This window comes from Sinocyclocheilus grahami, unplaced genomic scaffold, assembly GCF_001515645.1.
Source record: "Sinocyclocheilus grahami isolate Dianchi unplaced genomic scaffold, SAMN03320097.WGS_v1.1 scaffold47.1, whole genome shotgun sequence".
In the NCBI taxonomy this organism is placed as follows: Eukaryota; Metazoa; Chordata; class Actinopteri; order Cypriniformes; family Cyprinidae; genus Sinocyclocheilus; species Sinocyclocheilus grahami.
The window spans coordinates 5,204,281-5,217,212 of NW_015505226.1; the positions used below are offsets into that span (position 1 = coordinate 5,204,281).

At 39.4% G+C, this 12,932-nt stretch overlaps 1 protein-coding gene across 12 annotated transcripts in view; it reads right to left on the reverse strand.

The window, feature by feature from the left end:
• nrxn1a (neurexin 1a) overlaps positions 1–12,280 on the reverse strand; it is a 187,057-nt gene extending 174,777 nt beyond the window's left edge. For 9 of the 12 annotated variants that reach the window (XM_016268804.1, XM_016268810.1, XM_016268806.1 and 6 more), the window contains exons 1-4: positions 11,895–12,280; positions 8,425–9,714; positions 1,511–1,528; positions 290–319 (exon numbers count right to left, since the gene is read on the reverse strand). In XM_016268804.1, coding sequence (XP_016124290.1) covers positions 290–319; positions 1,511–1,528; positions 8,425–9,136 — 760 coding nt within the window. In that variant the 5' untranslated portion in view covers positions 9,137–9,714; positions 11,895–12,280. The remainder of the gene's footprint in view (positions 1–289; positions 320–1,510; positions 1,529–8,424; positions 9,715–11,894) is intronic. The other 3 variants (XM_016268808.1, XM_016268805.1, XM_016268811.1) reach the window with 2 other exon arrangements.
• Between the last annotated feature and the right edge of the window lie 652 nt (positions 12,281–12,932).

Sequence of the window (12,932 nt, forward strand, 5' to 3'; positions counted from 1 at the left end):
CAAAAGAAGCGGCATGATGGATTGAGGGGAAGTTAAAGCGAAAAGACAGAGAGAGAGAGAGAGAGAGCGAAGGAGAGACAGAGGAGAGGGTGGGGAAAAAATGGAAAAGACCAAACCATCCACTGACTCAGCGCCAAGCCAGAAAGAAAGCAGCCCCAGTAAATCCCTACCAGCAGTGAATGGAGACGAGGAGGATTCAGCACAAGGCAGTGAGAGAGAGAGGGGCTGAGAGATGGAGGAGGGAGTGGCTGATGGAGGCAAAAAGGGGAGTAAGAAAGTAAACCCATACCTTGGTCGCCCATCATCAGGTGCGCAAGACCTTAAGGGAAGACAAGAGCACAGTCAGCACAGAGAACGGGATCATGGGAAGGTTTTCTGTCACATTGACATGCAGGCATCGTCTGAACAGAGGATGCCCGCAGTGTGGGGTGGGGGAGGGGGGTTGGGGTCAAGAGGTGAGGGAGAGAGTGGGTGTGAGGGAACATTCAAAAAGCATTTCCTCAACCCAGCGGTTGCAATGCTTTATTGGTCACACTCGAAAGAGACAAAAGGGGGGTTGGGGTGGGGTGGGGTCAAGAGGTGAGGGAGAGAGTGGGTGTGAGGGAACATTCAAAAAGCATTTCCTCAACCCAGCGGTTGCAATGCTTTATTGGTCACACTCGAAAGAGACAAATCTAGATTGGAAAAGAAAAAAAATCTCTTCGCTGTCACCATACATCAAACATGCCGTCCACCTGGTCAGCCTTCCACAGGAAGATGATGACATATACACAGATTGGATCTTAACAAAATTAAGTTTTTGCACACAAAAATGTGTCAATACAATAACAAAATATCTACAGCTTATATTGGGATAAATCAATACTATCCATTTCATCTTTCATAGGATGCCTGTTTAGGTTCCTGTGAGCCACAGACAAAAAATATAGTAATACCTCCAAAAGAATGAATCTGAATCGAGAACGCATGTTTTTGCCTCAACTATAAACTGTATTTCGAATTGTTAGTAAGAAATAGGAGAGTTTGTCATTTGTCTATGGTACTTACCTGTCAAAGTCTGTCCAGGTTTTCCATTGCAGTGAAGGCTTCATTGTGCATGTATGTGAATTTCCATGTCATGTATTCACTATATAAGGTTTCAGAAGCTCATATTAGGAGCTAAAGTCATGTGTCTGTATCTTTAGAGGGAATTTAAACAGGTTGGCATCCATTTGGCTCCAGTCTCTGGTTTCTGCTTAGCAGAGCACATGGATTTGAGTGAACCATGTGTTTACTGACAACCTCTAATTAAGGAAGTGCTCTCGATAATAAAGCTGAATGAAGTTGCATACCTTTTACCTGTGTTATACACCAGTTCCACTTACTGTTTGTGTACCGTATTCAAATAAATAGGAAAAACTGAATATTTCTAAAAGAACGGGTTGAAATATGAAGACAGAGAGAAGAAGTACATGAGTAGGGGACAGGGGTCGGATGAAAAGAAAATAGGAAAGAAAAAACATCTACCCACCTCCTACATAGGCCTCTTCTGGAGGGGCGGCCGAGGCGTGAAGAGAGAGAAGGAGACATTGATTAAGAAGCATGCAGACTGGAAGGTGGCCCAGCCTTGAGGATTACCGTGGTTACCATGCATCTTATCATCCTGTGCCCAGGCCAAACATTCATTACCATGGAAAATGTGCAGACTAGAGGGTTTATATGACTTTAAGTGTCCTCTGTCCTCCTCAAGATCTAATCTCATTGAGTCTTAGTACTCTGAAAGAGTGTTGTTCCATGGTGAGATGATGATAACACATTATTAAGTCATTCAAAAGCTGATAAAGCACATGGTGAAATTGACTCTTCACAGTATATCAATGACCATGCACAAACATGTACATCGTAATTTAAAGTAAACTGGAAGACTGAGAAAAATGGTGGGACCCCTAACAGCTACAATTTTACTTCACAGAAGTTGTTTTACAGAAAGCAAAGCAAAGAAAAAAATTAGGGATTTTTTTTATGTGCTTTGAAGGACTGTTCAAAACAATTTGTATATTTTGAATTAATATTTATAATTTTGAATGGCATTCATGGTTGCGTGTGAGGGGAATTTACAGGGGCTAGATGTGAAGCATGCATGTGTTCGGAAATAAAAACGCCGGCAGATGATGCAACGTGAACCTACTAAGAGAAAACAACATCATTCAATCAGGTCAGTAATAAAGAAATGTACAATACCTGAATATGCATATGCATGTCATGTTATTACCCCCTTTACGTTGAAATTTTCATTTTTTAAATGACCTTTTTTTCTGTTCTAAAACAAAAAGGTTACATTACCTTCATTCATGCATTCATTCAACACACCTTTTACTTCTGTTGACACTTTCAGTCCCTGGATCAACTCACCCAAGACTCCCTAAAAATGGACTTGGCTATCTTAAAGTTAAAGCATCCAATCGTACCTCCGTGTTTTGCATCTTGTGGAGGAGAATAATGACCCGGGACTTACCGCAGCAGGTTCCTCCACCCGACCAAACACAAATTGCATGCACCACTACTGCCACGAAAACAAAAATGCTGATGAATGTATGAATAAACAAAACAAAAGAGAAAAAAATAAACAGAAAAGCATGCCATGCCAGAAAATATGACAAAGAAATATTTTGCTGTTAGTGTTGCAGTGATGAATGGTGATTTTCTATCCTCTCTTATCAGCTTATGAAGAGACTGACAAACCCTACTTGCTTTGACAAATGTGTAAACTCATCCCACTGACAAAAAACAGCTTGGAGGGATGAAAATAATGCTACAAAAACAACAGTTTAATTAGCTTAAACCATCGCAAAACACTAACTAGCCATCTACACTGACTATACAGCAGTTTAAAGGACCCACTCTATTGATTTTGTGCTTCAGCCCATCCTGCATACTGCAGAGACATGTGTGTCACGTTCTCTCTTACAAAACCTGCCAGACCAAGGCCGAAATATAGATATACAGTATTTGTGTGTGTGGAAGCAGCAGCCATTTTGGAAGATCACCACACATATACGCTCCGCCTGGTCTTCTCAGAGGCCGGCTGACCGAACAGCGGCTGTATTTACATTTCACTGACTGACAGATCAGGATCATGTAGCCTCTCCTTAGCACTGCAGAGCTCACATGGAGCAAGAGACATGCAGGCTTTCATTGAGCTGACAGCTTATTTTAAGTGCTGGCCTTGCATACTGCCCTGAATTTGGCAGAGAATAAGAGATAGAAATTGAGGATGACCTACACGCTCACCCTTACTCCGGCATGGGCCAGCGCAGGCAGGGGGCAAACACGATGTGACGCCCGCACTCATGCAGCCCTTTACAAACAGGACTGCAGCTCCAGATGCTCGTTTAAAGCAGTTTTCAGAAAGTCAGAGCATTTTACTCTCAAACGCACACGCGTGGAACTTGCCCAAAGGGATCATATGACGAGCGCACACTCCGCATAGCGCAGCGGCAAAGTCACTAAAGATGTAGCTGTCAACAATGATTTAATAAAACATCAAAAAACTCTGATAATGACCGTCCGGTTGAAACGGGGTGAATGCGCGATACAGGTTCCTCTGCATTTGATATCCTAAAGAAACATCCAACTCCCATTTGACTAAATATTAGTGAGTTTTGCCCATAGTCAAACAGAAACCACTGGAAAATATGCAAAAAACAAAAGTACTCATTGTAAAATCTTCTAAATATAACGCTTTGTCATTGCGCCAGTGATGGGAGAGGATTAAAATCCTCTTCACCCCACAGGGAGCAATGTGCAGCATGTTCCATATTGCAGTCATCTACAGTACAGAGAGATTAGTGAGCTTAGTCCATCTGGAAAGGGTTCATCCGCCACTGATAGGGGAATTCTCAATATACAGTGTATTTGACACGGGCTCCCCCTCCATTCAAGATTATCTAGCTTTGTTGCCGGATCAAGGAAGATGAAAGTCAATTGCAAGACATGGGGAGAACCCATACATAATATAATAGTCAAAAGATTTTATACTTGAGCGACTAATTCATTTTATGTTTTTGACCTACATTGTTTGAATTTGCTTCATTTATGTAGGCATTGTAATGTGCTGATTACACAGTCTTTTGGCTTAAGGGTCAGTTTACCCAAAATAAAAATTCTGTCACCATTTATTCAAACCCATACAGGTGCATCTCAATAAATTAGAATGTTGTGGAAAACTTAATTTATTTCAGTAATTCAACTCAAATTGTGAAACTCGTGTATTAAATAAATTCAATGCACATAGACTGAAGTAGTTTAAGTCTTTGGTTCTTTTAATTGTGATGATTTTGGCTCACATTTCACAAAAACCCACCAATTCACTATCTCAACAAATTAGAATGGTAGATGTCACATTCGACCTCTCCAGACACGTCAACGCGTCCGCCATCTTTGAACGGTCTATATGTTGTCACTCACAATAAAAATCAATGAATTTCAAGATGCAACAACATACCACAGCATCTGGTTGTAAAAACCACCTAAATTTAAATTCCTGAAGAAACTGGATACATTTTCACAGGTAAGAATGTGTTGGTTTGGGTTTTTAATATGTATTAACTCGATATTGCAGGTTTTTAAAACTAAAGTACCTTTTAAATGCCTTGTTAGCTAATTGCTTCGTCTTCTTGTATTGTGTTAGTTAAGCAAAAGCATCTTCTGAAGTCTACTGAAGATACAGGTATCCATGTGTGTATAACTACAGTCGTAGTGCAGATACACCGGCACCTTGCTCTCGAGTGTTCACGGACCGGCTTTGACATTCCAATATGGCGGACGGCTTATGTATATTGGCCCATAGAAACAGCCGCTAAAAGGGCATCTAGCTATACATATCTATGTTCAAACCTGTACAACTTTTGTGTTCTGTTGAGCACAAAATCAGTTTTTTTCTCCATACAGTGAATCAATGGGGTCCAATAATCAATAGATTTTTATACTGGTAAGTCTTACTCAATTAATCCATTTCCTGTTTTTGATTAATAGTATTTGCTTAATTTATGTACTTTTATGTACTCTTTTTGTTCTGTGGAACACAAAATAAGTTTTTGTCCATACAATGAAAGTCAACAGGATCCGTTAGTCAAGAGATTTTATAATGGCATGCCTTATAGTGAATTAACCAGTTTTCCACTTTGCAAATATTTGCTTAATTTATGTAGGTATTGTAATGTACAGGTGACATAAATGACTGTTGACTTAAAGAGACAGTTCACCTAAAATAAAAATGATGTAATGATTTATTCATGTTAGGTTATTGTCCATAAAGTGAAAATCAACAAGGTCCAAATGTTTTGGGCCTCTATTGATTTCCACTGCATGGACAAAAACGGTTTAAAATATGTTGCGTGTTTCGCAGAAGAAAAAGTCGTACAGGTTTGGAACGACATTGGATCAAGTAAATGGCAACATTTAATTTTTTTTGTCGAACTATCCTTTTAAAGTCTATCTTTTGTCATCTTCAAAACAGGCCCCTGGTGACATGATTAAATGAGTCACTAAAATGAATATGCTGATGTATCCAATTAAAGCAGGCCCTTTATTTCGTTAGCAAGAGGTTAATGGGCGTACACTACACTACACCACCTTAATGAATTTGCATAGGTCCAAAGCAGAGGTAAAAAATGCATTTAAAACATGACTGCATCATTAAACGACACAGCGCACAGCCAGGGACCGACCCTTACAACGTTAGCTCCACCACAAAAGATAAGAGATGAGGTGAAACAATCTAATCGCTGTTGTAAACAAGCCCTCCAACACAATCCAATTCTCCAACCAAAGTCTCCTAGCATATGAAACCACACGCACGTCAATTGCAGATCCCTTACAGTCATCTTTAACCAAGGAGACGGAGCACATTATACAGTTAATAGAGCATAAAGATAAGGTATCAATGGCTGCAAGCTGATACAGAGCAGACCCTTTTGGCTTTCCAATTCAGACTTGTAAGAGCATTAACCATAATAACACAAAATAAGGCCCTTTCTCTAACCCCAGCAGGGCAAAAATATCTCATTACCCGTAGCTCTGTTATTCTTTGCGGTGCGGACTGCCTCTCCTGCTGAGAGCCCCACACCTGCTTTGCTAAAGAAGGTTATTACCACAAATGCCTGTCGAGAGAATGACGGAGTGGACGTGTGGAGAGAAAGGACGTATTTAATCCACATACCACCCTTTCCTGCCTGAGATCTACAAACACGTACACACGCTCTCACCGCACTGCAAATTTTTCCATGACGATGGAGATAAAGCGAGCAGCACATATATCTAAATGAAAAGGCTAGTCATTCATCAATGAGCCATTTAATATGCAGCTATCCCTTTTTTATCCACATAAAATACGAGTCTGAGTGTTTTATTGGCAACAGCGGTCAGCTGACAGATCACCTCAGTCATGAAGCTGACAACACACAAAATGACAAAAAGTTGCCTGCTTTCCACTCAGCAGGAGCTTCACGGGCCAGATTTGCATTAATAACCAAAGCAAGGACAGATTTAGGCTAAGATGAGTTTAAAACGATGCTGTTGTTTTAATGAACACCACGTTGGCTCTATATCTATTTCATTCGAGGAATTAAGCCTTCATAATGGCTTTCCTGTCCTGCATGGTGCCTTTGGAGATTTGTTCTAATAACAAAACGTAATGAAAGGTCATCTGCACAATTCTGACAGAAAAATAATTGGAATCTATGGTTCCATGAAGAACTTCTAACATCCATGGAACCATTCCATTGAACAAAATGTTCTTTTTAGTGGAAAAAGTTTTATTAGATGATGTAAATATTATTTGCAAAAAAAAAAGGTTATTTTTCATCAAAGGTTCTATGGGGAACTCAAAATAGTGGTTCCGTTATTTTTAAGTGTAGTTCAGTTAATCTAATAAAATACATGGTAGATTTTTTTTTATCTAACCAATCTGATAAAGAATTCATTTTTCCACTGACAAATAAAATCATAAAAGCAGTCTAAAGTGGAAAAAAAAAGCAGGCAGCGCCAACGCCTAGCACCGCTAGCCTCAAGATCATCCAATATTAAATAAATAACACTAATGATTCAGAGCGACACGTCCCGTGGCCTCCACCATCTCCACATATCCTTATGTGTCATCCAAAAGCGTGTGACGGAGGACACTCAAAGCTACGTGGGCAGGTCTGTTCTGACTCACCCGGCAAAGATGCGCATTTCTACCAGCAAAGGAGCTGGAGAGCGGTGCATCTTGATTTTAAGCAAGCTGCTGAGCATCTGAAGGGCCCTGCCCTTTTGTCATAATCTCATCAAATACACTAGACGATGCATTTCGCTGAGAGCCCAGCGAACACCGTACCACAACACGACTGCTATTCTAGTTTTAACATTTGTCAGTGAAACATACTGTCTCTCAGTTGTGCTTTAGGAGGGCAAAATTTACTCAGTGGGTATGTAGTTTCCTTGGCAACATGGTGCCTCTTCGGCTTACGGCCTAACCCAGACAATATCCATCAACATCAAGATCAGTCCACAGAGACAGTTGTAAAAATGAAGAAAAAGATGGAAAGAACATAAAAACAGTGAAATCAGACACCAAGGGAGTAAGTCAAACTAGGAAACCAACCAGAACATACATATTCAAAAGGGAACAGACTTTGCTTGAAAATCTGAATTGTTGTAATATGCGTACAACCATCCGTTTTCAAAAGATAGAATCAGAAACGGTCTCCCCCTATTTAGTTACATCATCAATCGCTTTAACCACTTCTGTAATTAAAATAACTCTGTAAGTGCAGTAGTGGAGGTTTACTTGTAAAGCTGGATTAAAAAATGCTTTGTGATGGTTGCTGAATGCTGTATTGAGTATGTCATTATTTTTCCTGTGATATTGAAATTGTAACTTTGGCTAAGTCATTACAGTGACTCTATGAAACATCTGGCTAATTATATAATTAGAGCATCCAACCCCTTAAATTCAGACGGAGAATAATATTAAAATCATCATACTTCAATCATGGGCTTGTGTGCATGTATTCAACTCATCATTTTTGTACTTAATTGTAATGCCAGTGCAGTGTCAAGAGTATATTAAGTTAATTTAGCATAAAAAAATAGCAAGAAGCCTCTGCTGACGTCATGCTATCAAAAGCACAGGCTTTCGTGGATGCTCCGGAATTGACACAGATGGCACTAAAGCCTATTTAAATGATCTCCTTCAGATCAACGGCTTTCTCCGACCGAGATCAGTGGTAATCTAATCATGTAATGTACTGGGCCCATAGTGGAGGCCGGGAACAGACATGATGTAGCATGCACTGCCTCTGAGGAACTCTTGCAATGTTAAAACGAAAAAAGAAGTGAAAAGGCTGTGTTTGAAAAGACATTTCAACACCTCAAAAACGGAGATGACGAATCCAGGCCTCTTACCTTCACTGCAGTCTTTTCCCTGGAATCCCGTTTTGGAGCAGTCGCAAATGGGCTCGTCGTTGACGATGCTGCAGACTCCTCCGTTCAGGCAAATGTGGTCAGCTTCGCAAATGTCGTTGTTGACTCCCTCGCTACCGATAAGCGGCGGCTCGGAACTGTTCACCCTCAGATTGGTTATCCATCCTTTGTAGGGGACCTGATCTTTGATGGCTGAAGACGTGAGGCGTAATGCTACAGATCGCAGTTCAGGAGGTAACCCTCCTAAGAATAAATGACTGAAGACCGTCATGTCCCTCCTTTTCGACTTAACCTCCACCCACTTGATCTCTTCGTCCACAACTAACATAGTGTTTTTGAAATTCCTGCGCAAGGTCACGGCGTGCCAGCGGCTGTCATTGACGGCGGTATCGGACAGCACCGTCGCCGGCTCGGCGCAGAAGATGGAGAACCGCAAACTGAGTCTACCGTTGTGGATGAGCAGTTCCAAGAAGTCACAGAATCCCTCGTCGTCAAAGTAAACTAAAAGTCCATGAGCGCTTTTGGTCTTCATGTTGAAACTCATTTCGCTTTCACAGCAGGCGTTCCACATAGGAAACCGTGCCCACTGGCCTTCTGCGCCGGTGAACTCCATACTGGCCCCCATGTCGACAAGGCAACAAACCAGTAAGCCTATCCAGATTAGATGTGCGCCGTTCCGCATTGAGAAGCTCATTGTGAATGGTAAAGGAAGTTAGAACTAACAATAGAACTAATCGAAAACTAAAATGATTCAGCTCTCTTAGTGATGTGCTCCTAAAGTGTAACAGAGCTCCCTATAACATACAGGACTGCTATGCATTTGAGGTAATTTACTCATTGTTCACTGAGAAAGGGAGAAGGCCTGTGTTTCGGCCAACTCTTTTTCAAAATCTAAATATACAAATCAGAACAATAAAGGGTGTCGCTAAGGCCCAAATACTGGTCTACTAAAATAAAAAATAAGGCTACTGTTTAGCTTAAAAAAATCTTCAGTGAGATCCAGATGTGCTACAGTGGGGCCAAGTCATCAAAGTATCTATAAATTGCAGCCATGTGTAGTGCTGTACAGCAGATAGTCCATTAGAGGTATACAGGGTCATTAATGTCAGGGTCTTTTAAGTCTAGTTAAAAGTCATTGTGTAGGCCTAAAGTCAGCACTAATCAAAAGTAGACAAAAAGTACACTTTGCAAAGTTAACATGCAGGCCCGAATAGGGCCCTCAGTGTTCACAAACCTTCAATTCACATCCGTTTTGACATATTGATCCATAATCTGAAAAGAATGAAAAAGAATATCTTAATTTCTTCATAGGAAACGAAAGAGAAGATGGCTACTTTTAAAAAGATAGCATACACACAACACAATCATTCATACACAAAACCACAATTTCACAGTGATATTGATATTGAAACCACTAATTTCACACTGATATTGATTACATTAATATTCAATTACAGCAGTACTTTTTATTTGCTTTTCTCACTATAATTCTCAGTGATTAGAATGTATGGCTTATGAACCAGAAAACTCCAGTGCATTTCATCATGCGGCTGTTGTTTTTTTCCCCAGTATCAAATACACTGATTTAATAATCAAAAAAGGCAAAAATAAATCGATAATTTTCAGAGGTATACTGGGTTAAATCAGAGTAGCTTAAACTAAAATAAATGGTATAAAATGGTATCCAATTGAAAATGTATTTTATTTTGAATTGGACTATGGCTATTCCATACCATTTTGTTTTTATTTTAAAGAGATTCTCTTTCATTATAAAGACATGTACAGGAAAAAAAAACTTTACTGTAAAAATACAGATATTATTACATGAAGCATTCTGGTCATTATATATTTTACACTTCCAAACTATAGGCTATATATATTATTTGATATATATGGTTAATATGCCAACCTATTTTAAAATCATTTTGTTTCTGTAAATAGAAATTCTAATAACACAGGTAAAATAATGGAAGACCACACGACGGCTTAAACGTCATCAAAATTGGTCTCTTCAGCAACTGTGTCAATAATAATACAAAGACAGAGCACAGTGTGAACACAAAAGCACAAAACAATATTAGAATAACACACACGCTAAAATAATGCAGTAAATATTAACTAATTAATATGACATGCAACATAAAACCCTCCAATGTGCATACTATACAACAAAACTTTCAATTTCCCCATAATTATGGCTATTCATATTTTAAAGTAATAAAATGAATTTTTAGAAACTTTGTTTTAATGAAATGATACATATCATTGAATAAATGTAGATATATGTAAATCATCTCCATAAAATATTTAATTTACACTTTTTTTATGTATTAAAAAGTTATGTATATATTGTTATGTATAACAAATAGTGTTACAATATATTTTACAACTGGATTGTGTTTTAAATGATAAAATCACATCGTAAGGTAAGGTTAACTTACAGTTAACCACTTATCACGTTTTTACTGTGCTATTTTGCCTTCTTTTCCATTATAATTACGAATATTTGTATAGCCTATAGCCGAGTCAGACGTACAGGCAATCATATTTACAGTTATTTCATCAGGAGGATATGTGCAGTCTGACAAAAGGTCCAAAAGGGCGGCAGCATCGAAACTGTGTAATGGGGAAATCTCGTTTGATTCAGTGAACCTCGCTCGGTTCAAGTCCTGCATCCCAAAATGAGCCCAGGGCGGGGGCTTATCGCGCGCCTCTTAAGCATTAATGACACTGCAATTGTCTGGCCTCTGGGCTGTCTGTCAACTGATCTCAACCAATCATTTCATGCTTGAATTCCTATGTGTTTACTGTCAGGTTTACACGGGGCTACTTAGCAAGATAACAACCGACCCCTTTCACAGATGAATCTTACACAACATATCATATGCGATTAATGTAGAGAAGGCAGTCTTATTTACCGTACTTGCGAAACGATTACGGTAATGCCTTGCTATCAGTAGCTACTGTAGATGGAGTATCGAGCAATCCACAACCACCCTAATAGCGATTTACAGTCTTTCAACAACGGGATCCTACAAAACATATAGCTGCCATTTAAAATCTACTTTGAAACAATAACAAGTTTCCTCAATTTTTCCTTTCTTTTGATTAAAATTGGCGATGACTCAGATGCGCAAAACATAGCCAATAATCAACCACCATCTGCTCAAACTGAGCGAGAAAGACACCTTTAACACGCCTCTACCGCGCTCTCTTTCAGACGCTGAGAATAGGGAACATAGGGAGTCATCAAATATCGCTTAAGACGAAGCAAAGGCCAGCTGTAAACACGAATGAATCGGCCATAGAGCGAAATTACACAGAAATGAAGTCCAGCTGCATCATCTCACCTGCATTGAGCGCGTGAAGCACAACCATAACTCTCACCGAAAACGGCTCATAACCTCAAATACGCCTTCGAATTACATTTACACAATCCTTAATTATTTTACCTTGAGAAATGGACCATTGTGCGCCCCTTGAGAGGATAACCTCACCGATGAATCTGGTTGATTTCATCCACATCGATTCAGGCTTCCATCTGATTCAAAAAATTAATAAAAATAAAAAAATCACTGCCTCGGTGTCGAATGAGCAGACGATATGGGAGCGATAAAATTGCGTATGCGGATCTCCAATAGATCAAGTCCCAATAGATTTTTAAAAAATTTAAAAAAATAAAAATGGAGCCAACAACCAATTAAGATTCAGTACAAAACGGTTCATGCTTAAGAAATTCTCCAATGTAAATGTTAGTTTTTTTTCTTTTTCGGTGTATATAAAACAGAAGATATCGCTCCCTGTTCTGTGTGCAAGACAAGGTGCGATGTGTTTCTCAGGCGAGCTTTGCCAGGGACTGTCAGCACATCGCGTCACGTGTCTCCCGGTTAGTGTGTGATGGAGACGGGCGGGGCGAGAGCGCTGCAGCACCTTGGACAGCGATCACCGTTATTAGCACCTCCACATACAGATGATCGTGTCCGCAACGAATAAACGCTTTTGCTCACACTTTACATTACAGTGTGCCTGTTGATAGGTAGTATCGTCATTTAAGGAGTCATTTAAGTGCATGCAGTTTATTTGTAATTTATTTTATAAATCTGTTTTTGATAATAGTCCATGATAGGCTATTGCTATTTAATTAAACGTTTAATTATACTTGCAACATATACGTGTAACATGGGCACTGTAATGTAAACTGCCAGTGTGCATTTATATTAAGTAATATGGAAGAACAACATCAGCATGGCTGTGATTTGGCCGTAGGCAGAAGCCCACAGGTAAAAACAGTAATGCTGATATTCAGTGCTGCTGAAATGCTTATACAGAACAATTCGTTAAACAAGTACAGCAATTAATATAAAAAAAAAACTTAAGTTCCAAACTGATTAGTCAGTATATTTTTTTTCCACCAACTAAATTATTTCCAAAAGAAATGTCAAGCTGTGTTTGTCGCCAAGCAACACCAAGACTAAAAGATGGTCTGGAAT